We start from the raw sequence: 26,759 nt of genomic DNA, 5'->3' as shown, positions 1-26,759 counted from the left end.
TCGAGATTTCAAGAGCTTTGGGAAATTTCGAACACATCCCGTCCCGAAAATTTTCCGACTTTTTCGGGAAATTGAGAATTTTCCCCGTCCGGAATGTTGGGATTTAAAGAATTTCCCGTCCCGACCCAAAAAATTCTGTCCCGCACACCCCTACATGGTAAACCTTATCTCCAAAGGGAAATAAACTATCCTTGTCTCCACGGTACTCATAAAAAAGAGTATTTTCTTTATTTAACGACTTTAACTATAATTTACTGAACATGTTTTTTTAACTCATGTTTAAAACTATGTTTAAAACAAAAAAACAGTTTGTTTTGCTCTTTTTAGAAGAAACACAAATTTTTCCAACCCTGTTAATCACCCATTTAGTGCCAAGAGGTATCCAAAGTTTTTGCAAGGGGAGTTAATCCATCCATGCAAATGCAAAAACAATCACTTAAGGTGAAAATGATGTGTAGAATTCGATATTTCCAGAGCTTCAGAAAATTGCGAATTTTTCCCGTCCCGAATGTCTGGATTTAAAATCTTTCCCGTCCCGATCCCGCCCCAACCCAAAAAAATTTGTCCCTCACACACCTCCCTGGCACAGGACCATGTACAGTGGGGAGCGCGGGGTGAGGTTCGGGGGTGAACGGGGAGGAAGTGTGGGGAGGGAAGCTTCGACTTGGTGTTCAATTTTTCAGTGTTGCCAGACATGCAGAAGTCCCTGTAGAAAAGGGTGAAAATCTGGTAATGGAATCGGGACTTACAGTGTGAGGTACAGTCTGGCGTTCGAAAAAGTTCGGAACCATTCGTGAACCTCCACGGATGATGTCAGCCACAGGACATCTCAAAGACCAGCAACGGCATAGGAATTCACACTTCTTCCGTGTTTTCGGAATTAAATTTGTTTTAAAAATCGAATGAATGTTCTGGCGTGTGTGTATAAGAAAATATATATGTATAGAACAGACTATATCTAGTAAACTGAGTCGCTGAAGGTTAACTATCAATAGAATTAACATGCAACGAAAAGCGGGAAAGCCGGCTCGGGGGTTGAGCAAAGCTTTATTCAAATTTTTTTTTTTATTTGAGGGGTGTAAGTTTGTGTTTATGTGTGTGAAAGGGTATACTTAGAGCCAAAATGGCCATAAATTTGTCCTTTTATAAAAATTGTGTGGGGTGTTAGGGCGTAGTTGGTGGATAAATCTATGGGGCCGAGACATTACAACTTCATGCTCCATAATCCGAAAGTTGCAGAAAAGCGATGCTACATACCAAAATGTAAATACAAACGAGGGAGAAAATGTACTACCCTGCATAAGTTAAAAGTAATTGATCCATGTCCAGGAAAGAAGCATTAACAAGATGCTAGGAAATACACAAAAAGCACGCCCACACCCTTATCAAAGCAGATTGCTTTGATTTGTGAAGTTTTATTCCATTATTAGTATTGCTTTCACATGTTACTATGTAATGTGTTCCATTCATTTGGAATGCGTTTCCGTACCATGCCTTTTTTTTTTATGCCGCTGCCACCCTGAAAGGAAGACGAGCTGGCTGCACACGGCGACAACAGGCAGGTCAGTATCGCATTCCTCAGCCTCGCAGTCTTATCAGGTCCCAACTGTAACTGACATTCTTGCCCGACTATGAAAGTAGGAAGCACAGACTAGAAGTAGGAAGTCTCTGCTGTCTATATTTATTCTGATTCGTTGATGTTCAGTAGAGTAATTCGTCCATTGTCAGAGTGAATCAGGACATTTTAGAGATTATTTAATTTTTTGAGCTTTTCATTAGGTTTCAATTTGTATTATTGGATTATAGACTTAGTAGTAGGATGAGTAAAATTATACTGAAATCCAATTTTATTATAACCGCCACAAAATGATTATTCATACCTTTGTGAATCGTATCGTGTGATAATTAGTAGGATCCTGTGAGTGTTTTGTCGTCGTGTAGATATGTGATCTTCCTTGTTGCACAAGAGTTTTGCTACCGTGTGTTCTGACGTCAGATGAAGTATTCGTATGATGTTAGGTTAGGTTCTATTAGCATTAATACAATGAAAAATTATTATTTAGGCTAAGAGAACTGAGCATAGCTAGCCTAACCTAACAACGCAGGCATTTAGCTAAAATTAAAAAGCTTCCTCCCGTGTCGTCAGAATACAAGGTTGCTGAAGTGTTGTGCGATAAGTGACACCCATTTCTTGTTTGTGGCAAGAAATTTATAAATTGAGCTACTGCTATAGTGGGTTTGTCAAAGGAACCTGTGAAAAATATATTAACGACTTTGTGTTGTTTGTACCCACAATGGATAATATTGAACATCTTGTTATAAACAATGAAGAATATTGTGAGGATACGAACGATACTCCAATTTCAGAACTCGTGGAACCTGTAAACCTCTCGTAAGCATTGTCGTTAGTTGCTCCCTTAAATTTATAACACCTTAAAATTACAGTTTGAAATTTACTTATAAATATTGGTGGTGTACATATTGAATATTGGTAACAGTTTCATGCATCGGAGACACATTTAAATCGGATATTTTGTCTTTCTTGTGGTTTGTACTTACCAATTATGTATTGCGGAACATAGTGGAAGGTGCCAATATGCTTTTTGCACGAAAACAAACACTTTTTCTGCTAAAATAAACCATTTTCCTTAATGCTACGGAAAGCACGTCACGGTGCGATATCGCTTGCTTTGCGAATTGTAACGCTTCTTTTGTTTTCGAATATCAATGTTTCCAACTCTATTGTGCATGAAAGTTGTAAAAAACCGGGGATCAAAAACCATGCACGGGTAGCCCCACAAACCATTGACGTTAGCCCCAAAAACCATCCACGGGTAGCCCCAAAAACCATCCACGGGTAGCCCCACAAACCATTGACATTAGCCCCAAAAACTATCCACGGGTAGCCAGCCCCACGAACCATTCACACGAGGTTAGGTTAGGCCTGTTAGGTTAGGTTCCATTAGCACCCATTTCACCCCTAAATTCATCGAAAAACCATTTTTCTTTCTCGAAAAAAAACCGCGCGTTTCTCGAAGAAAAAAAACTCGCGTTTCTCGAAAAAATCGCGCGTTTGGAAACACTGATTCCACTAGCGAGATTGCGTGACTTCCGACGCTAGAGCCATCTGCAGGTACATCTTGGAAACAACGGCATGATGTTGTCGATTTTCACAAAATGCGCAATATTATTACATGAAAAGTGATTATTTATTGTTCTGCTGCATTGTAGGATGAAGTTTTAGGAAGAATATATATCGACGGAGGTTGTAAACCTTGGACAAACTCATTTCCGTAAGTAGTTTCTTGTGTAAAATTGAAGAAATGTGTCTCCGATGCATGAAACTGTTACCTTGAATATTTGCTATATTGCATTTAATTCAATTAGTGACTTTGTTATTTCACGTCGCAATTTAAGACACTTTCGGTTAATCGCAAAGGGCTTGAGATGAGTGATGAAGGGACACTCGCATACATCAAACACGCATGTCCAGACCGAGATTCGAACCCGGAACATATTGGAGTCGAATTACTTTAGATTTCAGAACCAAAGTTCCCCAGTTGGGCATTCGCTATTTTGTGAGTGTACCTTCATCAATTTTGGTAACAGTTCGTTATATCGGAGACACATTTCTTCGTTTTTACAGAAGAAACTACGGTAATTATGCGATATCATCCGAACACCTCTCACTCGTTTATTTCGTTAATTTTAGCATTGATACTTACCTATTCTGCATTGCGGAAGATTCTTTAAGGTGAAGTTATATCTTTTTCCATAAAATAGTGTCAACTTTTCATGTTATGAGTCATTATTTGTCTTCCTTGTTCCGCTTGGGTAACAGACAATATGGCGTGCACTCGTCATGGATCATCACGCATCGTGATTGTGTTTTGTCGATTTGGAGTGGTTATGCAGTGTTTCAACCTTCATAACTGAAAAATACCCACTTTCGTGTTCATTATGTCATCACAAACCATTGCTGGATAGCCCCAAAAATTATTCACGATAGCCCGCACGAACCATTGATGGATAGCCCCAAAAACCATTCATTATAGCCGCACGGACCCTTTCCTGCAAGGTTAGGTTAGGTAAGCATAGTTAAAAAAAATGGCACTTTCAATGCTCGCGCCATCTGCAGGTACATAATGGAAACAATGGCATAATGTTGTCGCTTTACAGAAAATGCAAGTTCCTTACATAAAAAGTGACTATTTCTTGTTCTGCAGCATTCTATGGTGAAATTTTCAGTTTCCGCGAAAGAAAATACCTCAAAGAACTTCAACAATACTACAGAAACTGATTTCAGTAAGTACTTTCTCCTGTAAATTTGAAGAAATCTGTTCGGGCGATATCGCATATTTACTGAAACTACTTATGGAAATTAGTTTCTGTAGCATTTTGAAAGTTTGTGGAGGTATTTTCTCACCGTAGAATGCTGCACAACAAGAAACAAGCACTTTTGATATAATAAACGTGCATTTTGTGCAAAGCGACAACATTATGCGGTTGTTTCCATTGTGTACCTGCAGATGGCGTGAGCGTCGAAAGTCACGTGGTCTCTCCAGTGTTTCCAAATTTGCCTTTTTTTCACGAGAATTTTTTTTTAACTATGCTTACCTAACCTAACCTTGCAGAAAATGGTTCATGGGCTATCGTGAATGATTTTTCAGGCTATCCGTGAATGTTTTTTTGGGTGCTATCCGTCAATGGTTTGTGATGACGTAAAGAACACGAAATTTATTTTTCAGTTAAGCAGGTTGAAACACTGCATACCCACTCCAAATCGACAAAACACAAGCATGACGTGCGATGAACCACAGCTGTGTGTGCCATATTGTATGTTCCGCAACGGAAGAAAGGAACCAAAAGAATTACTCGTAATGTGAAAAATCGATGTTATTTTCATGTAAAAAGCATAATAGCACCTTCAACTATGTTTCGCAATGCACAATTCATAAGTACGAACCATGAGAAACACAAAATATTCAATTGTAATGTGTCTGCGATATAACGAACTGTTACCTCAATTTTATCTAATTATTCTCATTGGCAACAGTGGCCAAAAGCAGGAAGTTTATAAACATTTGCATTGTTTATGATGTGTTCAATATGAACGTTCTATTTTATTTTTTAGCTTGCAGAAACTAGTTATTTAGAGAAGTATTTAACATGGTATGATGACGTTGGTGATGGCAATATTACATTTTTGTTAAGTTAGGAGCGTTTGGTTTAATGGTATTAAAAGTTCTGAATGATTTTTGGCATGTCGTGCGCACACGATGGAATCTTATTTATGGATAGGCTACTACGAATTAGATGAATATTGGCCACATGGATACTAACAGATTCAAGGATATCGTTTTGGCCTTTTGGGAAATGCACATTTTTATACTTTGCATGCCTATATTTCTTTTTTTAGATATGACAAAGCATGCATCTTCTGTGCATCTATAATTACACTTACGTTAAAACTAACGTTTTGTCTGAACGACTACACTGATCGAATAACGAACCATCAGGACAACAATTTAACACAGTATCCCTCCCTCCACAGCTGAAGTCCAAATGAAGGTACTGAGAATGCCAAGCACATCGTATGGTGAGAAGTGGTGGGGAAAAGCTTTTGCATCGTCAATTTCACGAAGCATTAGCTTTTTATGATTAAGTGTGCAAAAAGGCCATGAAGTCACATGGAGGGTGTGGGATTGTGGCTCCACACTCATTTTCTATCTCTGTCGTATATACTGCATGTGATCTCTGAAATAGCAAAAATTGGCATCTGTATTGAAACAAAAATGACCATCATTTGCAAAGAAAAATTATGAGAAATGAATGTCGGACTTTTTGAACTATTAATATAAGAAGAAGATTCGGTACCCTTGACCATCTGTACCCGTGTACTCCCTGGAGAAAGTGAAATAAACTATTGAAGGGCCACACACTTTGCATGTAATGTGATGGCATTTTTTGATGCAATGCAGAGTGATGCGTTCACTGTTTTTTTATTGTTGGGTCAGGTTTATACCTCTTAACATGAAAATAACACTTGATCATCTAATATCTTATTCATGCACAGAACCACCATCCAGCCTTGCATGAATATCCGCAAAATCTCATATCTAAGTTGACTTGAAACTAAGAATGCCTGCTCGCACAAGCTCTAGTGGAGCTGTTTCTGCAAGCTTTGAATTTACTCCCACAATTGTTTCCAATATTCTAAAGCACTTCCTAATACTCCTGTTAAGCTTGTGAAGAATCATTAAATATTCTGAACCGTTTCCTTCTGATTTTTAAACTTTTTAATGTCTTCATTCCTAGTCATGTCTGAAGAAAGAACCAGTTCTGAAACATTGAAAAAAAGATAATCTAACTACTTTCAAGTACACTCTGTCACGTATTTACTGTTTTACTCTGTTTAGATTAACCTTAGTGGTGTGTTATCTGGACATCTATTTGTGTTACATGCTAGATATTGTATTTATAGATGAGATGTATGTACAGGTCATCAATGACGTTTTCTTAACACTATTTATTTATATTTTTTGCTTTAAGTGAGCTGCTGAACAAAAAAAGTTCAATATTTGAGGTGATGCCAGAGTTGAAGCAGGAGTTAGATGAAGATCAGACGTATTTCACCAAAGAAGAGATGTTGCAGAACATCAACCTCGAATGTTTAGATTTAGGGTCATCAGAGGATGAAACTGACAATTCAGAGAGGACCTACTTTCAGAAGCTCGCTGGAAAAATGGTTGATATTACAGAAGATGGTACTGTGAAAAAGAAGGTTTGTATTGCTTTATTCTTCTATATGTATACAACGAAGTAGCACTTCTTTTGCATTCATCTCTTGTTGCCAGTGCATCTCTTGGAAAAGTTGTACCACAGAAGAAACATTAAATTAAAGTTCACAAAATGAACACTGGAAAAACAGTAATGAGAGTTTTCCACAGTTTTTATTACAAATGTAAGTATTATACCATAAGAATAACTATATTATGAACAATAGTTCAGTACAAAGTTAATAAGCTATTTTCATGAACTCATTAGAATGAGTTATCTTTCTCCGCGTAACCGCCAAACAGATCTCTTTGGATACAAGCTAGTTCATACTAAATGCATGCTGGTAGGAAAGCATCTTATTCTCAATTTCTTAACCTAAACTCTTTTTGAATGTTTGCCTATTTATTTATGGCCACTTATTATAATTTCCATGTAATGAAATGAAGTGATTTATTACATATGGTACTATAATTACTTCATATATTATTTTATAGTGATGGGACCGATCAATCAGTATCAGCCGTTATAGGCATATCAGTTTATCGTTAAAATTACCGTTCTGATATATCAATAAATAACTGACCATTTAGTGCAAAGTTTTGCCATTTTGTTGTAATTTTTATAGATAATCTCCATGTGCTACTTTCTAAAATAAAGTTAATGTCTAAATATGCAATTTCTTTTGCACTGCAGTCACCTTGAAACACACATTTATTAAGGAGGTCAATGAATCTTTCAAGTTCTTCAAGGACCATTTCTAAATTTATATTGGATCGGTAGAATATCGGTATTGGTAAATTGTATATCTGAAGTATATCGGTTTCGGCCAAAATTTCATATAGGCTGATCCCTATTATTTTATGACTTTTTCTTCTTTTTAGGCTTCAGTTGATATGTAGAAAGTGTGATTTTTACCATGCAAGTGTGAAATTATGGATGGTGTGGTATTTTATATCCAGTTCCTTTACCTGCTAATAATACCAGTTATAACAGGATTTTGCGTTTTGCCAGTCCTTCCCTGATTAAGAAATGAACAAATGTATAATGCAACAGTCCAGCCTATGTGCCGGAGATTTCAAAGACCAGCTATACTCCTCAATTGTAAGATAATCATATGATATTTATGCTATAATTTTTATAATTTTTTATAGGAAAAAAATTACAAGTTATCCATCATTATTCAATATGTGGTAAGTCACCCCAGGTACTTGCTTCCCTCTCCCTATCCAAACCGCCAACTGTTGGTTTCCCTTATCTTTGTTACCTTTATGTGTGAAGTAAATATTGTAAAACTTGGTTATGTGGATTCTAAATGTTAGTGTTTGGCTAAAAGGTTATGATCTTCATCCAAACATATTCATGTGCACTAATTGCTCTAATAATTTGGTCTTGAAACGTCCTCGAATTTTGTTTTTATGATATTGTAGATTCAATTTTGCAAAATCAGATTGGACAGATATCCATATATATATACTTTGTATGACAAGAACATTATGTATTATACATTTATATTTCTTCAATCCCCAGGTGGAACATTCAGGACACGGTGAAGTAATTCCTCCCGAAGCTCTTGTGACCATCCACTACAACATGTATTTGGAATATGCAGATGAACCATTTGATTCAACGTACATGCGAGGCTTTCCTCATTCATTTAGGCTGGGTAAAGGAGGCGTGATCCAAGGCTTGGATATTGCAGTTTCTTCCATGCGGAAAGGTGAAAAGTCTCAGTTTTTGCTTGAGCCATCGGTTGCTTTTGGGAAATTTGGATGTGAACCAAGGATTCCTAGAGGTAGGTAATTTTTCTCCCCACTGAGTTTCTGCTTTGTTTTGTTGTATTTTTCATTCATTTTCTTAACTTTATTACTTCATTAGAAGCACATATAGTAAGGTGCTGTGCTTAGGAGTCCGACTGTGGGACTGCCTGGGTTCAGCCTCTTGTGTTTTTAGCCTGTGTATAGGACCGGCAGTAACCCACCACTGTGAGGAAATTGGGGAGCTACGTAGAGTAGCGTAACCCGGTCTCGGAACTCTCGGAACGGCTAAGGGTTCGACGTGCTGACCCCACGTAACCCCATTACCGGTTGAAGATCTCCACACCTCTAGGTAGGATTGTGGGAGGGAGACTGTTAGTCGGGAGATAGGCCATGGCCCTTCCAAGGCTGTCGGGCAACGGATTATTATTAGAGCTGAGCCGATACCACCATTTGCGGATACCGTTACCATGACTGATACCCACCGATACCGATACTTGTATAATTCCAGTATAAAATAACAAATGCTAGTTACCGAGTCATACTAACTCAGTCACATCACTAGGCACGTATTTAGAAATATATAATTTGGGGAGCCGGTCCAAGCCAAGTGTTTCAGAAATATAATAATAAAATTGTTTTTATTTAATACGTTAATATAATTATTTGTAATAATATGAAAATTAATTAATTAGTACTTAATTTCTCTGATGCGTATGGAGTATTGTTGTATGTAACCACAGACTAAGAAACGGAGGAAAAAGAACGTTAATACCAGTGGCGTCTCGTGGCCTCAAATTTGGCCGGGGCTTATATTTTAAAGAATTTAAAATATAATGACTATTCACATGATTACAAAAGAAACAGGTATTGTTGTGAAACATACCTTTGTACGAACGTTGACTCCTGTTCTTCTGCTCAGCAAATTTTGTTATTACTTTTTCGTTGAAGCTCTCTATGTTTGAAATGTATTCTATCTCTATTGTAAGCAAGTGCCAAGGCATTTGGTCTGTCTTGTCCCATTGCATTTCTTAAGCAGGTTTTAATATGCTTCAATGTGCTGAAACATCGTTCAGATTCAGCTGTTGCCACTGGAGTTATTAAAACTATGTTTGTCATTTTTACTGTTTCTGAAAAGGTACCCTAAATTATAATTTTAAATAAAAAATGAATACAATCTACTGATAGAGTTTATGTTTTTCAACTCTTCACTACAATAAAGAACACGAAGTTCCCTCTTAGTTTTCCCTCTTCTATGAAGGGATAATAAATCTGGGAAGATGCCTCTGTTTAAAGATTGTTCTCTTTCATTATGTCCTCGTAGAGCAAGTTCATGTCGACCACAGAATTTTAAGCAATCGATAATTCTATTTAATATATGCCTATTTTTCCGGACAAATTCATTGTGTCTTGTAATTGACAACCTATGTCCTTCATCAATTTGTGTTCGAACATCAACCCTGCCAAACTCACTCAAACATAGCGAATGAAAGCCACCAAAACACTACAGAACATCACACGAGATCGAACGCGACGCAACGGAATTAGTCCTGAATCAGCACTCAAATCCATTGCACTCTCCCCTCCTCTCTCTGCTAGCATGTGACCTTCACTGTAGCGTAGGTGGGTGTAGGCCATGCCTTCCTTTGCGACGTGCCCCGGAAAACGATAATTGACATCAATGCCGCTAGGAGCGCTGTCGTATTCATTGCAAGAGACGATGAATTTACGTGGGTAAAAATCGCCTTTTAAAAGACAGTGTGATAGTTATGTGTTATGACGATTGATAATTACGTGAATACGTCCGTTTTTCTTTAGGGGCTAAGCCTCGGAAGCCCCAGGGGACGAGACGCCACTGGTTAATACTATTTTGTTCTTTCTATCTTGACTAAAAAGTATTGTTATTACATAAATGGTAAAAAGATGCTATAAAATCAGAGATAAAACAGCAAATATTCATCATCTAGCTTACGTGTAAATAAGACCACTAAAATATGTGTAAAAACAACAGTCATGGCAAGGAAATATGTCAAAAGAAGTAAATTGAATATCAAAAGGAATGATGGTACGTCCATTTGATGAAAAGTGAAGTTCCTGATAAATATTTTATGTACATTATTGTAAGTAGTGTTGTACATAAATCTTTAGAGGGGTCTCTCCGATGGTGTTGCCATCACCTTGTAATCAGTAGATCGTAGGTTTGATACTCAGTGGAGGCACATAGTGGTTCGGGTCCCACTTTAAAATGTAGGTCCAGTCCAGATTAGCTTATCTTTCTTAGTACTGTCATTCAAAGCCATATGTTCCCGATCTAATCTTGACGGAAATTGTTGATTGATTGATTTACTTTATTTTACTTTGCTTTTTGTGCCACTTTTGGTAAATTTGCAAAAATGGGGATGAGTGATGATGTGATGAAATTGATGAATAGACACTCCAAAACATCCATGCCCAGGCTGGGATTCGAACCCTGGCATCTTAGTGCGATGTGCTAACCACTCTGCCATGAGGGGCCAGCTTTCGGCGGAAATACAAGGGTTGGATAAAAAGTAATGGCAACACTGCTGTCCTGTGAAAGGGGTGAGTCACAGTGCCACAAGCGTTTCGTGGCTGATAAAGGAATGTCAGACGAGGAAGTATAGTGAGTGGGAGCGATTGTATGTTATTCAGTCAAAAACAGCAGTGTTCTGTAGCAGAGGACGAGAGTGCAAGCGCCCTAACAATATGTTTAGGCAAGAAGAACAACGTCTCTCAGGCAGACGGTCAACGCAGCCTACTACTGCGCCTTCTTGCAACACCACCTTCGTCTCGCATTAAGAAGGAAGCGACGGCACATTCTGGCACGGTGTCCCATCATCCTGCTTGACAATGCAAGGTGTCACATTGCGAACACTCTGACGGGGCTCCTGCATAACTGGTAGTGGGAGGTACTGGAACATCCACCATATTCACCGGTGAGACCGTGTGATTATGACATTTTTGCCAAAATGAAGGAACCACTGGGCGGGAAGCACTACGACAAGCGCGAAGCCATCATACGTGCTATAGGGCGGTCACTGCGGGACATCGACAGAGATGGACGAGCTGACGGTGTAATACTCCTTCCATACGTGTGGCAGAAGATCGTAGAGATGGGGGGCGATTACATTGAAGGAATGTAACACGTGCTCCTCTGCCAATACAGTCATGTACCAATTATACCAGTGTTGCCATTACTTTTTATCCAACCCTTGTAAATAGCCATCATTGGCCGATACCGGTAGTCATGCAAAAGACAGAAGTGTAGAGGATAAGTATAAATTGCTGATTCTCATTCGCGCTTGAATGTAGATAAAACAAAGCTAATTTCACAGTGACCTCTTTTCCAAGAACTCCGCAACTACCTGACCTGGCATTAGTGTGGGGGATAGGGGGTTTGAATCATCCACCTACTTTACGACCACGATCTTCAAGCAAGAATTGGCAATGAATGGTTTATTTCCTACAGTGTTAACTGAGTAGTTACATGCCTTCATGCCTGCCCCATGGTGGAGTGGTTAGCACATCGCGCGACAATGCCAGGGGCCCCGGGTTTGAATCCTGGCCTGGGCATGGATGTTTGTGAGTGTCTATTCATCAATTTCATCATATCATCACTCATCCCCATCTTCGCAAATTAGCCAAAAGTGACACAAGAAGCGAAGTAAAATAAAGCAAATCAAATCAAACCAAACCAAATCATGCCTTCATGATCACGTTTGGGTTCATCTTTCAATTACCCATGCTTTTGATCTTGTCATCTGCTTCCTAGCAGTGTGGGGTTTTATTCAGTGTTTCTAGGAAAATCTATGGAACTTCCTATTCTGGTCTCTCAATCTGTCACAACAAAGGGACTTTTAGAAAGGACAAATGTTGAGACGAGCTGTTGCCTTTGCCCGCTCTTCTAGCCACTGAAAATCTTTGGTATCAGATGGTATCGGTAAAAGAAAATCAACCGATACTCACCGATGCTGATACTGCCGGTATCAGCTCAGCCCTAATTATTATTATATGTACATAATCTGTGCCTTTTTTTTGTTCTGGCAGTATCAATGATATTTTTGTAGATAACCTTTGTATGAACATACCACAAAATTTGGAGCAGTTCTTATGATGAACTCAATAACAAACCATCTTGAAGTCTACCAGAACCTTTCTTCCCAGAAAAAAAATCACTATATACTATATGTGTGTGTTCAAAAAGATAGCTAAGTTAATTTTTGTACGATAAATTTAAAATCTTTTCTTTCATCTGGACATTGATTATTAACATAGCCAGATGTTGGGCACCTGCTACTGCCCTCTGTAATGACCAATGTTACAAGTACACTTCGTAATTTTAAAACTTCTCAATTAGGTTAATACCAACAGACCATTGGTACACACAAATATTTTTGCAAGCAACTCCATGTTTCTTTTCACTTTGTACAACAACTTTTTACATGTTAGTAACTTTTCCCCTTTTCGGTATATCGCAGAAGATTATATATTGTTATGTATAATGGTTTTAATGTTGGCATATTTTTATGCTCTCCTTTTTGTGACGGGGTATAGTAATGGGGTAAATGTGAATTGAGTGTTTCTCTATAATAGAGAGCGAGGCTCAGTATCAATATTCCTGTGGTCGTGTCTGCAAAATAATAGCTGGTGAAATCCCATGAATTACAAAGTAATTTGAAAATAATGTTTATGTGTAACAGAATTGAGTTATGATTAGAGACCAGATTTTAAAGGGAAAAATTTCATCTAAAAAGGACAAAAAAAGGGAAAATTCTTGCCAATAAAAGGGGGTGGGGAAAGAACTATAGTTTCTTTGTACTCCTCTAAAAATGCTATTTTAAATTAAAGTGCAAAATATACAATTCATATATAGGAGGGGATACATTAAATTTTGTCTTAATGTATCCCTTTCTATGCAGGGTGAACACAAACTATAGGGACAAACTTCAGTAGGTGATTCCTGACAGGTAAAGGAACAAAAAAGTTCATATCAACATATGTCCGAAAACTCATATTTGCCAAGGTAGATGGCACTGAAGAACGACATCATCCTCTCATAACAACCCTCGCAGTGTGCTTTTTGTTTTGTAGATTGTGATTGGAGCTACGTTGAAGCACCATGGTACAATGGGGTCAGGAGCTATACTTCTAGGTTTTGAAATTTGGTTATCGTCTTATCTTCAATATCCAGAAGGGTACAAATAAACCTAGACATATATCTCCCAAGCTACTCTACACAGCCACACATCTCCCATGTGCGATGTGTGGCGTTCCCAGTTAGCAATAAGTGTTCGGAAGAAGACTCGTTGGTATCTATAGGAACTTTCAGCCTAAATTTAAACGGTTACTAGTGGAGCACTCGCAGTATTACACAATCAGGGATGAAATTAGATACAACTCGTTGGAATGACAAATTTATTGGGCATTTGGCCTTAGGACAAGCATCTTGAATTATCACAGGCAAAAACACACATTTATGCACATGTTTACACTCACAGCACTTAGATAAGGTAACATTCTACTTACAATATCTGGAACTCATCTTTGGCATGGATACAAGCACATTTTAGTAGACTTGGGGCCCTTTGTTACACACACAGTTTAGAACTATAATGGCTCTATTTCTTGGGGGGGGGAAACCTAATTTGTTGGCACAAAAACACACAATCCCATGCTTCCTGTAGTCTCTCTTAAGCACAGTTATTATAACTGGGGTAAATTAATGGTATTTTCAAGGAAAGGGGGTTATTCTGAACCTACACAAATGTTTGGTTGAAAATATGTGAGTAAATAAAAATTTTGTATGATAAACAAGTTATAGCACATTGTGCTTTGTATGCAAAATGGCTTGGGTATGTTGATAACAACTTATTTTGTTCTGGATTGTGGCTTTAACATGATTTTAAGCTGTTTATTAGGGTTTTTAGGCATTACTCTTAATTTCCGCTAATATTGATACTACACAAAATGGCTTCCCATGTAATTTTGGATGGTTGAGCTTTGCACTTGAATGGAATAGTGAGGTGCTTTGTTTGTATTTGGGAATGTATGTCCAATCCTTGATTGGTCATAATGGTCCGTTATTCATATCAGGAACAAGCTGAGATGGTCTTCGTATTCGGTTGAGAGGTCGTACGGATTTATCGAGCCACATACCCGGACAGACAGCACCACCCAAACCACGAAACCTTTGCAGCCATTTATGGGTGTTTGTGTGAGCATTGGTCCTTTCATACAGGTGGACATGGAGGGCGGCCGCGGAATGTGCGTACCCCAGATCTGGAGGAACATGTTCTACACGATATTGAGAACAAGCCCAGTACAAGCTCCAGGCAAGTGGCCTGCCAGCTTGGTATAAGTCAAGTGACGGTTTTGTGTATCCTGCATGAAAACCGCTACTATCCCTATCACCTGCAACTTGTGCAGGGATTACCACCAGCGGATTTTCCTCCAAGGGAACTGTTTTGTCGCTGTTTTTTTCAACAGGCCACCACCATATTGGGATTTCTGTCGTCAGTCCTCTTCACCGATGAAGCGACCTTTGGTAGAGATGGCATCGTCAACCTACACAATCCTCATCTGTGGACTACAGCCAATCCTCGGGGAATGGTTGAATCATCTCATCAGCAACGGTTCAGCATCAATGTTTGGGTAGGGATTATTGGCAACCACCTACTTGTACCATTTGTTCTTCCACAATGCCTTAACGGACAGACGTATCTGGAATTCCTGCAGAACACACTGCCTCTTTTTGCTTCAGAATGTGCCTTTGGCAATACGACTGGTAATGTGGCTGATGCATGATGGAGCGCCAGTCCACTTTCGCATTATTCTTCATCAACACCTCAACAACATCTTCCCCAGAAGATGGATCGGACGAGGAGGCCCTGTGGCATGGTCTGCTCGATCACCGGACTTAAACCCCCTTGATTTTTACTTGTGGGGGCATCTGAAAAGTGTTGTGTATGCTGAACCAGTTCCTGATGTGCAGACCCTTGAACAGCATGTCCGCGTAGCCTGTGATGCAATTTGGGTACAGGCTGGAACATTCGAACAAGTGAGGCAATCCATGATGTGACATGTGGACGCTTGCATTACATCCCACGGAGGCCACTTTGAACACCTGTTGTAACATGGATGCAAGTCTTGCCATGTAATGTGTATCGGTACTAGTTTCTTTATTGCAGTTTCACCATCCATTTCCGGACATATGTTGATATGAACTTTTTTGTTCCTTTACCTGTCAGGAATAACCTCCTGAAGTTTGTCCCTATAGTTTCTCCGTTTATTTAAAATAGTATTTTTAGTGTAGTGCAAAAATAAACTATGGTCCTTTTTCATTTCCTTGTTTTGAAGGTAAAGTACAAAGTATAATCTTATCATCTGTTTCAATTAAATCTTCCTTGAAACAGCTTATCACATTCCATAGTTTGCTGCCAGTTGTACCTGGCTTTGCCATTTGACTGACACTCAATACTGTCACACAGTTAAGTTAAAACTATTCTAAAAAACTTCACAATAAAGTGTATATCTATCAGATAGGTACACTTTGAACCCAACAGGCATGTCGCTTACAATGCATCTGTTGCTGCGTAAGCCCAAATCTCGTTCTTTCAACAATCGCTGGAACGCACTCCCAACACTCATCGAGGGAAGGTAAGGTAGAAGCTGTTTGTTCTTTCTTTCCTTTAAACTGCACCAAATTGACAATTGCTGAATGTTTTGTCCATGGAAAGACAACAGTCGTACAAAATATTTGATACCTTGTCAATAAAGGGACCAAGGAAGATGTTTTTTTTTTAAAAAAAGGGGGAACGGAATGGAGGCTGAAAAACTAGTAAATAAAGGGACCAGAAAGGATTTTTTTTTTAAAGAAAAGGGGGAAAAAAGGAATGTGTGCTGAAAAAGGGAAAAAAATGGATGTCAAAACTATGTAATATTGTTGGTGAAAGATAATTATCAACACTGTTGTTATTTATTCCATGATCCGTGTTGAAAAAAAAAAGACTTCCCTTTAAAATCCAGTCTCTAGTTACGATATGTTTTGTGTGCGTGTGTGTTTGTATTTGTGTTTGCGTGTTTGTTAGTTATACGTATAACAACCAAAGCATAAGACACGTAACATTTTTCAGTGTCCTGCCATCCCAATAGGTGGCTTTCATGTAATTATAGAGACATGCTGCATGCCAGCTTCATTGGTAGATATCACTTCTCATTCAAATCAAGTGTTATTAGATTGGATTTGCTTACGAAGCAGAGACGAAGAAGTTGGGTGTGTGTATGCATTTGCAAATGCATTTTAGTGCAAAATGGTAAAAAAGAAAGGCTTCTTTTTTTTTGTTTTATTGCCAACATGTGTTTCATGCAGTCAAGGACAATCTTCTGTCTCCTACAAGTACTTGATTTTTTTAAGTCCACTTTAGACACAGATAAGCTAATTGGGACTGGACCTACAATTTAAAGTGGGATCTGAACCATGTTCCTCCACTGGGTATCGAACCTGGAACCCCTTGATTACAAGGCAGTATTCCTACTATGCTGTTGTTGAGGCAAGGAGAACTGATAGAAGATAATATAAATATAATACACAGAATTGTGTCAAATTGTAGACTGTGTAGATCCATGTGAATCAGTAGAAAGGAAGAATACTTATAAGAGGATACAAATCTTTGGGCGAAAGAATGAAGTGGCAGATTATTCATTATTCTTTGTGTTCTGCAAGAATAGTAATTTTATGCTCCTTGACTTTACATTCTCCTCATTATACATTGAATCTCCTTGTCCCAGTAGAGTAGTGTAATAAAATTTTCCGCAATTTAAATTTTTCTTTGTGGTACCCTGTAAAATCGAGGTTTCATTGTAAAGCTCATTGCTCAAACTGATGATTTCGCAACAAAAGGTAAAGTTAATTTATTTTATTTCCAGATGCAAAGATATTGCTAGATGTTGAAGTCAAAGATTTTGTTGATAGTTCGGCAGCAGATGCATATGAAGCCATGTCTGCCGATGAGAAGATGAAGGTAGATTTTAGTGTAGTTTTGAAGGCTGCAAAATCTCAGCATTTAGCTGGAAATGATAACTTCCAGAAAGGTGCTATTCGACAAGCTAGTATAAGGTAAGTTCATCCATTTGCTTTATAGTAGAGCTGCCAATAGTTTTCTGGCTTTTTGATCTTTCACAGTATCCGTAAAAATGCTTCCTATGAAGGAGCTGGGAGGGTGAAGTATGGCTGTAGAGGGGTTGGAGTGGTTTGTGATATGGGGTTGCCCACTTTAGATGAAAGCATTTCCCTTAGCATTTTTGCTAGCATAAAGGCTTCCAAAAATCTTGTAGCATTTTTTATTGCAGACAATATGATATGGCAGTTTGGCATTTGCAATTGCGATGCAAAGCGTTCAAAGGATACATTAGATAATATCTATGCAGCACAAAAGACACATGAGATGAGCCAGTGCCCAGTGTTTACAATTCAAACAACTAATTTATTCTTCCATACGTATACTGTATAAGCTATAAAGCATGTATTTAAGCAGCACCATTGATTTGTACTTAGTACTGTTTCATAGGAACATTGTTTACATCTCACTCGGCCACCATTTCATCTACACTTGTGACCTAGACGTCGCTTCTGATTGGTTATGCTATGGAAATAACATACGATTTTTTCACTTCACATAGTAGCCTTTTTGTCATGGCATGAATGTTAAGAAATATTCTTTCGTCTAAAACGGGCCTCTGGTAGGGTTCTGATTTGAGATATAGGTTTGTGTGCAAGTTTGATGTTGGAGCTTTGGATAATTTGTCTGATGTGGTGGGGTGATATGGGAAAGGAATGAATGTAGTTATCAGTATTAAGTTTGTTCCTGTGTAAGCAAGTCCATTTTTGGTTCTCAACTTTTACAGCAATTTTCCATGATTTTTCATAACTCTCAGGATAATTCAGATATCTATAAACAAACTCTAAATGTTTGAGCTTCTTTCACATTTTGCATCATATCGTGACTAAGCATGTTAGGAAAATGTACCTCATACCTTTCAAAACCATGAAAAATCCAAAATTACAACATTGCTATTTCATGTTTCCATCTCTCCCAGTACTTATCAAAAAAATATCTAGTTTTAGTCATCGGCAGTCGGTAAGTCATGTTTGCAAATGTAAAGATGATGTGGTGTGCTGGACAGGGGTTTCTGAAACTTAGGTAATGTAGTAAATGGTACCTGTCGAAGTGTTGATCTTCTTTTTTTGTAGTAGTGTAAATTACAACACCTGCTTGTATATTTCCAGGTATGCCAAAGCCATAAAACTCCTGGAAGAGAATAGGTTGGCTAATGAAGAAGAAGAGAAGGTGCAACAGAAGTTTCTAGTAAAGCTTCATGTGAACCTGGCAGTGTGCTTCAATCGACTAAAGCAACCTGAGAGAGCTTGCAAGCATTGCCAAGGGGCACTCAAGATTGACAAGAACAGTGCAAAGGCAAGGTTCAAGTAAGTAGACATGGTTTGTTGGCATGGAATTGGACATTTTTAATGCTTTTAATATAGGTTAAAGTCTGTGGCCACGGTGGCTCAGTCGGTAACGCATCTGACTACCATGCTAAAGGTCCCTGGTTCAATCCCCGGCAGGTTCAAATCCGTTAACTTTTCTAACATTGGAAGCGTCCAATGACATGGGTACCTGGGGGTAAAGGCAGTCAGGGGCATGATGCTGATCATATAACCTCCACTCACGACCGGATCAAGAATGTGTGGAGCATTACCCTCACACCCCCTATACACATTCTTGGCGTAGTGCTAAGCATGGGGGAGCACTTTACTTTTTTACCTTTGTCTGTGTACCAAACGATGTTAAGACAGAAGGGGATTCCAACGCAGATTGCATTTCTTGACCTTTCCTGTCAGTGCATTTCCTCTAATAATGTTGATGAAGGTGTTGATTCTCTCTCTCTTTTAGAACACACACCTGCGTGTCAACCTCACTTCCCCATAGCACACCCTTTTAAAAAACTAAATATGCTGACCAAGGCAGTAATTTATTTTATTATAAACATAAACTAACGTAACGTTTATATATTTAAACACACGAGAGAAACAGGACATGACATACAGTGGGATGAGGCTAAGCAGATAGGAAGGGAGAAGAGAATGCTAGTGAGAAAATGGAAGGAAGCCAAGGAAATAGAGAAGAAAGGTGAAGAAGACACAATGAACTGGAATGGGGGACTGAAGTTAAACAAAGAATGGAAGAAGATGTTGGAAAGAGTGGAAAGGACAAGAGAGAAAGAGGAGAGGAGAAGGAAGAAAAATGAAGGGAAAAGAGCGTGAGATTAAAAGCCCAACCACATTCTATATGGAAGTAATTGTGTTTAGTCTTTTAGGTGAAAGTAAAGTTGGCAAGTGAAAGTCATCTGCTAGAAAGTTCCAAACAACTTTCTAAATAGTCTGGAGGGAGTAATGTTTGTGTATATATAATGCCCTTTTGTTGTATCTGGTTACTTTTGTACTTGATACAGAGTCTGAAGAAGACCTTGCTAGAAGGTTGAAACGTTACGTTAGTTTATGTTTTTAATAAAATAAATTACTGCCTTGGTCAGCATATTTAGTTTTTCATAATCATGGACTTAATGGTGTTACCCTTTTAACTGCTTCTTGCCGACCATCAAGGCTCTGCCACCTGTAGGTATAATCCTCTCTAGGTGTGTGTGGTGTTCTGTTTGTCCTTGTGTGTACTGAGTGCAGCTTTACAGTCTCAGCTTTTAATGGGTAAGGAGATAAGAAGATTTATTCTCGGAAACAGTATAGTTTTAGCTCTTCTTAAGTAATGAATGAATGAGTTTTAAAAATTGAGTGATAAAGTTTTTAACAGATATCTTTTAGTTTCTTGTTAGGGGCCTGTCCCTGCTTTTGTTCTGGTTAAGGGGCTTATCCCCATATTGTGTGATGGGCTAAAATAGCCTATGTGCTGATATGTCCATAATTTAGGAATCAATCAATATCCCAGCCTGTAATTGGTGTTATTTGTGAGTGTCCAACAGCTGGCAAAAGATTGATGCTCAATATCAGAAATTGAAATAATTTTGAAACTACATTCTTTTTATGTGAAGGCAGGAGTTGATTTTTATGTTGGCTCTCTTTCTTAGGGTCCAGGTTCAAAACCACAATTTTCAGTAACTTTTCAATATACCGTATTTACGCGTGTATAGTGCTCGTGCGTGTATAATACGCACTCTGGTTTTGGATGGGTAAAAGTGACAAAAATTTATATCTCGTATATAATGCGCAGTACAATCCAGTTTCAAGAAATGGCTTTCTTAGTTGTAGGTCGTAAAGTTGTTGCTATGCTGATCAAGAGTGGATGACGTCATACCTATTCAATTGCTCATTCCTTCTTTTTCAAAATATGTACTTTTTCTTTCCGTGACTAATGTAACATTTATACGAGGCACATTCAGGACCTTCCACATAGCAGTTAGCAGCACAAGATTTCTTCCATTAAGGAATTTACACACTCCATGTATGTCATTTTGGCCAGGAATACATTTTAATTTTTATTATCTTTTTTCTTATGTTTTCTTTCATCCAAAGTACCATAAAAATCAGAACGTTTCTTCATTTTTGATGAACTTATTTCAACCGCATTTCACATTAGTGTCGTTATCTTGTATGGAATACTGTTTCCATATTCAGAAACTGCAGGATTCAAGCTTTACAACGATATATAACATGATAGGGTTCCATAAACATGAAAAATCAGTGCAAGTGTCCCAAAATCATGGAACGACCCTGTACGGTTTCATGTTGGCTGTCTGAATTATTTCGTGCATAATACACACCACAGTTTTGGGGGGCAAAAATTTTGGAAAAAAGTGCGCATTATACATGAGTAAATACGGTATTTCTTTAAATGTGGGAAGACTTAAGGAAACTTTTTTTTTTTGCCATTTTCTTCTGCTGTCCTTTCATTTCCACTCTAAAAATAATGTTTACTTCCCACATGCCCTTGGTCTCTTCAAATGTTCTGAAAGGAAAGCAATAAATTTTACATCACTCACATTGTGCTTTTTGCCAGTGTTTTTTGCACCTACATATACATTAGTTTATCATCATCATTGTATTAAATCAAGTGGTAGTTAGGTATTTCAAAGAAAGAAAAAAATGTATTTTTCAATTAAGTTATGCAATATAGCTGAACAATTTTAAGTGTGTGTATGTACATTACATTTATATGTGTTACTTAGGATATTTTTTTTTTCAGTCACGGAAAAGCTCTGGTGATGCTGAGTGAATTTAGTCAGGCAAGACGTGAACTGGTGTATGCCCAGAGACTGGAACCTAGGAATCCTGCCATCAATGCAGAGTTGCAGAAGGTAACAAGCTACTTTTATCCTAACATTCAAGTTACAAGAGTAAGATGCATAAATTGTACCAATAGGGTCACAATTTTATTCAGTATGTAAGTTGTATTAGCTTATTTTTACGAGCTATCTGTGGGCAATATTAGAGGCATAAAATCAATTATTTCCTAATGCTCCAATTTTATTTGAATTTGCTTAGCTATCACATGAATTTGGTGCATTTTTCCCTGCTGTAGTTTTATTTGAAGGCGAAGTTGTAAGATTAGGACCCCTTGTGCACTGTACCATGTCATGAAGGGACATAGGGCAGTGTTTCTCAACCTCCCGGCCTGGTACTGGACTCTGGCATCAAGTTATATTGAGCTGCGAGAGGTTTTCCTGAAGTTTGCAACTTGCAGCCCGATCGGGCAACTGCCTGAAATGATGGTTATGTTCAGGGTTCACCAGCGATAAAGAGGACATTCTTTTTTGCCAGTCCTGGTGAGAAATTAAAACTGTTGAGAGGGGGCTGTCACCTGTGTGCAGCCTCCAAACTTGAATTACAAGTATGGGCCCTTTCTAGAGTTGGAGCCGGAAGGGTGAAGCAACTTGCAGCCCTAACTGGCAACTACCTGGAAAGATTGCCTTTTTGTTCGGATTTTCATTGCGATAACAGGAAATTCTTTTCTCACCAGTGCTGGTGAGCAATCAATCAATCTAACTGGGGCCATGTTGCATCCTGCCTCCAAATTTTAACGTCGATGGAAGGGGCCCTACAGTCAATTTAGTTCGCACAACAATTTCCATTAACAAATATTTTGAAGTGGATATATTATGATTATTTTGTATTTTCCAGTGTCTAAAGTGGAATGTGCCAATGAAAATCAACACTTACCAAATTAATTTATTGGTAAGAGAGAGAAAACCAAAAGATTCCATTAGAACCCATCGTTGTCAACTAATTTTAGTCCAAATTTTATATTTCTCAAAAACAAAAGAATTAGGAAGATGTTTATGACTTGGATCGGGTAAACGACTTAAGAATCAAATTTACCAGGCTGTAGATTCACAAAGGTTGAGAGCCACTGACCTATGGGATGTAGAGGTCGGCTCCACACTCTCTCAAGCTCTACCATATTACATGCAATATCCAAGTGTGCCTCTGGGTACCCACTGATTAAGAGACTGGACAGACTCCAGAACTGCTTTATGCTTGGCTATTTTTGGAAAAATTCCCTTAGGAGAGATTTTTTACCCAAGAAATCGAACCTGGGTCTCCTGCATGGCAGTCAGACACCCTACTGAGTGGACCATTATGGTAAGAAATACTATGTTCATCATATAGGTTTATAACATAAATGAATGTCACTTGTGGTTAGGGATATCACCTTGTCATACAAGAGATCCTACATTCACTCAAATGTAACTGCCATGTATTGTAAAGGGTACTCGATATGAAAATATTTTCACTTCAGTTTTCAAATAGATGCGCATAGATGAAAACTGGTGTAATGAGCTTCAAATTTTACTTTTGTAATTTTTAGGGCTGAACCAATACGGATACTCTAACCGATTCCCACCGATACCAGTGCTGAGGCTAGAAAATTGTAACAGTTAAAGCAGTTCAGAAAGTGTATTAATTTTAACACCATTCTAAAACTAAACTCCATCACTCAACAGCCCTCTAAGGGCCAAAGCCTGCCAGAGCAGCTTTTTCATTGAGTGACATGTGGTCAGCACATCAAGTCCCATTGCTACTTATCACCTAATTCATTTCTCTCCACAATGTTGTTGCAAAAATGATTAAAATTATTCATTTTGCAACATTTTCAGGATGTTTAAACCCCACGAAAATGCTGCATGCAATTTTTTGCATATTTCTGTAAACACCCAGACTCCAGAAATGTATCGGTGATCAAATTCCGACTGATATGTTCTAACACAGACACCACTGGTTGTCTTCAAACTGTATCAGAACCCTTTTCTGTGTAGCCCATCTTCATGGCAGAGTAATTAGTGTAACATGATTGGAACTCCTGGATCTGAAATTTTAATTTTGCGTAAGGTACGAATGTTACATTGCGTTTCTTCGTTCATAAATTTCATCAACTCTCCATTCATCGCAGTTAAGCTAGATGAGAGAAGAAACAATTTGGGAGCGTACATATTTTTGTTTCTAGTTTGATTGTTTACAGTTTTATATTATTTATTCTTCTGTAAATTGCAGCTGGAAGATAAGCAGAAAAGATATTTGAAGACATCTCAAGATATGTGCCATCGCATGTTCCAGACAAATCGCAGTGTTGCTAAGGAGGAGAAAGCGACAAAGACAAGGGTATGATTTTTGTATTTGTGATATTAGGGTTAACATTAGCCATTACAAATGATTTGTTCCCAACCAATGGTATAAGAATCCCTGTTGGTGTTAGCGATGAAGCCACTTCAGATATCGTGAGGGTAGTGTTGGAGAGGCATACTCATGTTTTTTTGAAACACCATAACAGGTCTCTTCACCATGTTTTCTATGGTCACTTCTAGGGCTTTGCTCATCCCCTTACTGCTTCTGATAGCTTATGTTAAGAGTGTTATTTATATTAATTATTTTATTTATTAGATTTTCATGCTCTTTACATTGTAACATTTGTTAAGAATGCTTATTAATATTAATATTCTTGTTAAAAACGGTGCTTTAGTATTATATGGCCTACGTCTGTTTTCTTGGAAAGCAAAAGAAAGTACCCTTTATTTTAATGCTAAGAGAACCAAATCTAACCTGCCTAACGTAACCACGAAAGCATATATTGAACAAAACCTTAAGTTTCTTTTGCTTTCCGAGAAAACAAACGGTTTGAAATGAGGTAGTCCATATAATACTAAAGTACCTTAAAAATTACACAAACACGTAAACAGTATGATACAAAACACTTTAAAAGTTTGTCCAAGCTCTCGACTTCATCTTGGAGTCATCATCGCTGGACGAGAGACTTGAGTAGCATCATCGGAACCTTGACTGGGTCTTCTTCACAGTCTCTTGACCAGCCCTGATGAATAACTCCGAGATGAAGTTGAAAACTTGGACAAACTTTTAAAGTGTTTTGTATTTTGTGTGGTTTTTAACAAGAATGTTGCGGACATGTGACGTAAGATGTTTTTTAGTGTGATAATATTAATATATTTCATCGCAATTATACTATTTTGATTTACCCAAGTTTTGCTTTAAAATATTTGATTACAATTATGGTGTAGCATTGATTAACCAATGGTATTATTTCTTAGTGCTACAGGCATAATTAATAAATATTTAATATACTTCATGACATTAGGTTGTTTATAATGTAATCACAATTTGAAGAGATTTATTCTGTCTGAATATGGCATTAAAATGGGTTGCTCCAAAAGAAGCTAAATTCGTTGTACAATTTTTTAAGGAAATAAAATACCCAGTTAATGAGAAAGGTCTCTAATGAAAAAAATTGTATTTTTGCAGAAGGCAAATATCACTTCAGCATTCCGAGAACAGGTGAGGCAGAATTTGCTGGACTTCAAGCATGATCCATCGATGGTGAGGATGCCATTTTCCCCTGGCCTCACAGTAGAGGAGGAGCTGTGCTTTGAAGAGGAGTGCAATGCCTTGGGTTTAGAATTCAAAATTATTGAAAATCTGAAGAAGGAGAGACGCATTCAGATATCGAAGAAGGAAGTCTCAATGGACAACGAAAACGGAGTGGTGGAAGTGAATGAAAACAAGTGATTAGTACATAAGAGAAGTTGCAAAGAGTCAATTGTATTTTATAGTCAGTTGCAGAAGAATATAGCGTTAAAAAGACATGTGAAAGTTGAATGTAATTTGTAAGGTCATTTGGTAACATTTCAGTGTATATTGTATGTATCAGTATGTTGTTTTATAATATTTTTTTACTATTTACTGTAACATTTTGCTTCTATTTACTTTTTCTTGTTTATTATAACTTTGCAATATTGCAATGGATAACTACAATGCAGTATACAACTTAAGTATTCTTGTGCACTTCAAAGAAGCAAAACAGTTTGTATGTGATACACTAATTTTACATATTATTTTGAATTTATTACTTAACTATACTTTGCACCTATACCTGTAACAAGCAGGAATTCTACAAAATGTTATTAATATGTAATATCATTTAGCAAACATTATTTTTATCAAAATGGTTTCTTGAACATTAAGGAAGAAGTTTAATAGCAAAATATTTCTAGCAATGAGAACTATTGTTCCAGTTTTTTTTTTTTTAATCTGGTTGATAAGATAATATATATGTATAATATGTGTAGAAAAAGGCAGATTTAAATACATAGTGAAATAAATATGAATCTCTAATGTCATCCTAGAATGTTGCTTTTGAACTAAAAAAGTGATGAGATATTTTGTTGACTATTAATAATATCTAAGTAAATATACAATATTCGTTAGCATTTCTTATTGTTACTTTAAGAAGACAAAGTGGCTGTGATTAGTGCATATTCAGCAAGGCTGTAGCCTATTTTATATGCAAACATTTCAAAGGAAAAGTACAAATATATGCAGTTTCCTAGTAATTACATGTAAACAGAAGGATAGAAAACTTAAGGCCTGTAAAGTAGAATTATGTGATAGTACTTCATTTATGTACAATTCTTGTTTCTCAGGCCTACTGTTACATTCAGAAAGTCTTATTTTTTTTTTGTTTGTGTTTAATATGTATAATGCTCTTTCCCTACAGATTTGTATGCTTTTTCTTGAATATAAGGAGTTATATGGGCATCACTGTGTTTCCCATTTTTACTTGAAACAAATCAATTTTTTTATTGTTTACCTGATACATTTGTTCTTTCAATTAAACCAACTGCACATTAAGTATA

At 37.6% G+C, this 26,759-nt stretch overlaps 1 protein-coding gene across 1 annotated transcript; it reads left to right on the top strand.

The window, feature by feature from the left end:
• Window positions 1-2,184: 2,184 nt before the first annotated feature.
• LOC146001249 (inactive peptidyl-prolyl cis-trans isomerase FKBP6-like) lies at window positions 2,185-26,661 on the top strand. Its single transcript, XM_083138550.1, has 8 exons — window positions 2,185-2,392; window positions 6,553-6,784; window positions 8,308-8,572; window positions 17,478-17,667; window positions 18,838-19,035; window positions 21,803-21,914; window positions 24,109-24,216; window positions 25,369-26,661. The coding sequence occupies exons 1-8, from the start codon at window positions 2,295-2,297 to the stop codon at window positions 25,630-25,632; spliced, it is 1,467 nt and encodes a 488-aa protein (XP_082994676.1). The 5' UTR covers window positions 2,185-2,294; the 3' UTR covers window positions 25,633-26,661.
• Window positions 26,662-26,759: the final 98 nt, after the last annotated feature.

The sequence above is a fragment of the Lepisma saccharinum genome, chromosome 17 (assembly GCF_977018435.1).
Source record: "Lepisma saccharinum chromosome 17, izLepSacc3.1, whole genome shotgun sequence".
In the NCBI taxonomy this organism is placed as follows: domain Eukaryota; kingdom Metazoa; phylum Arthropoda; class Insecta; order Zygentoma; family Lepismatidae; genus Lepisma; species Lepisma saccharinum.
Note: the sequence above shows the minus strand (reverse complement) of the source record. Positions and strands in the feature narration are given on the sequence as shown.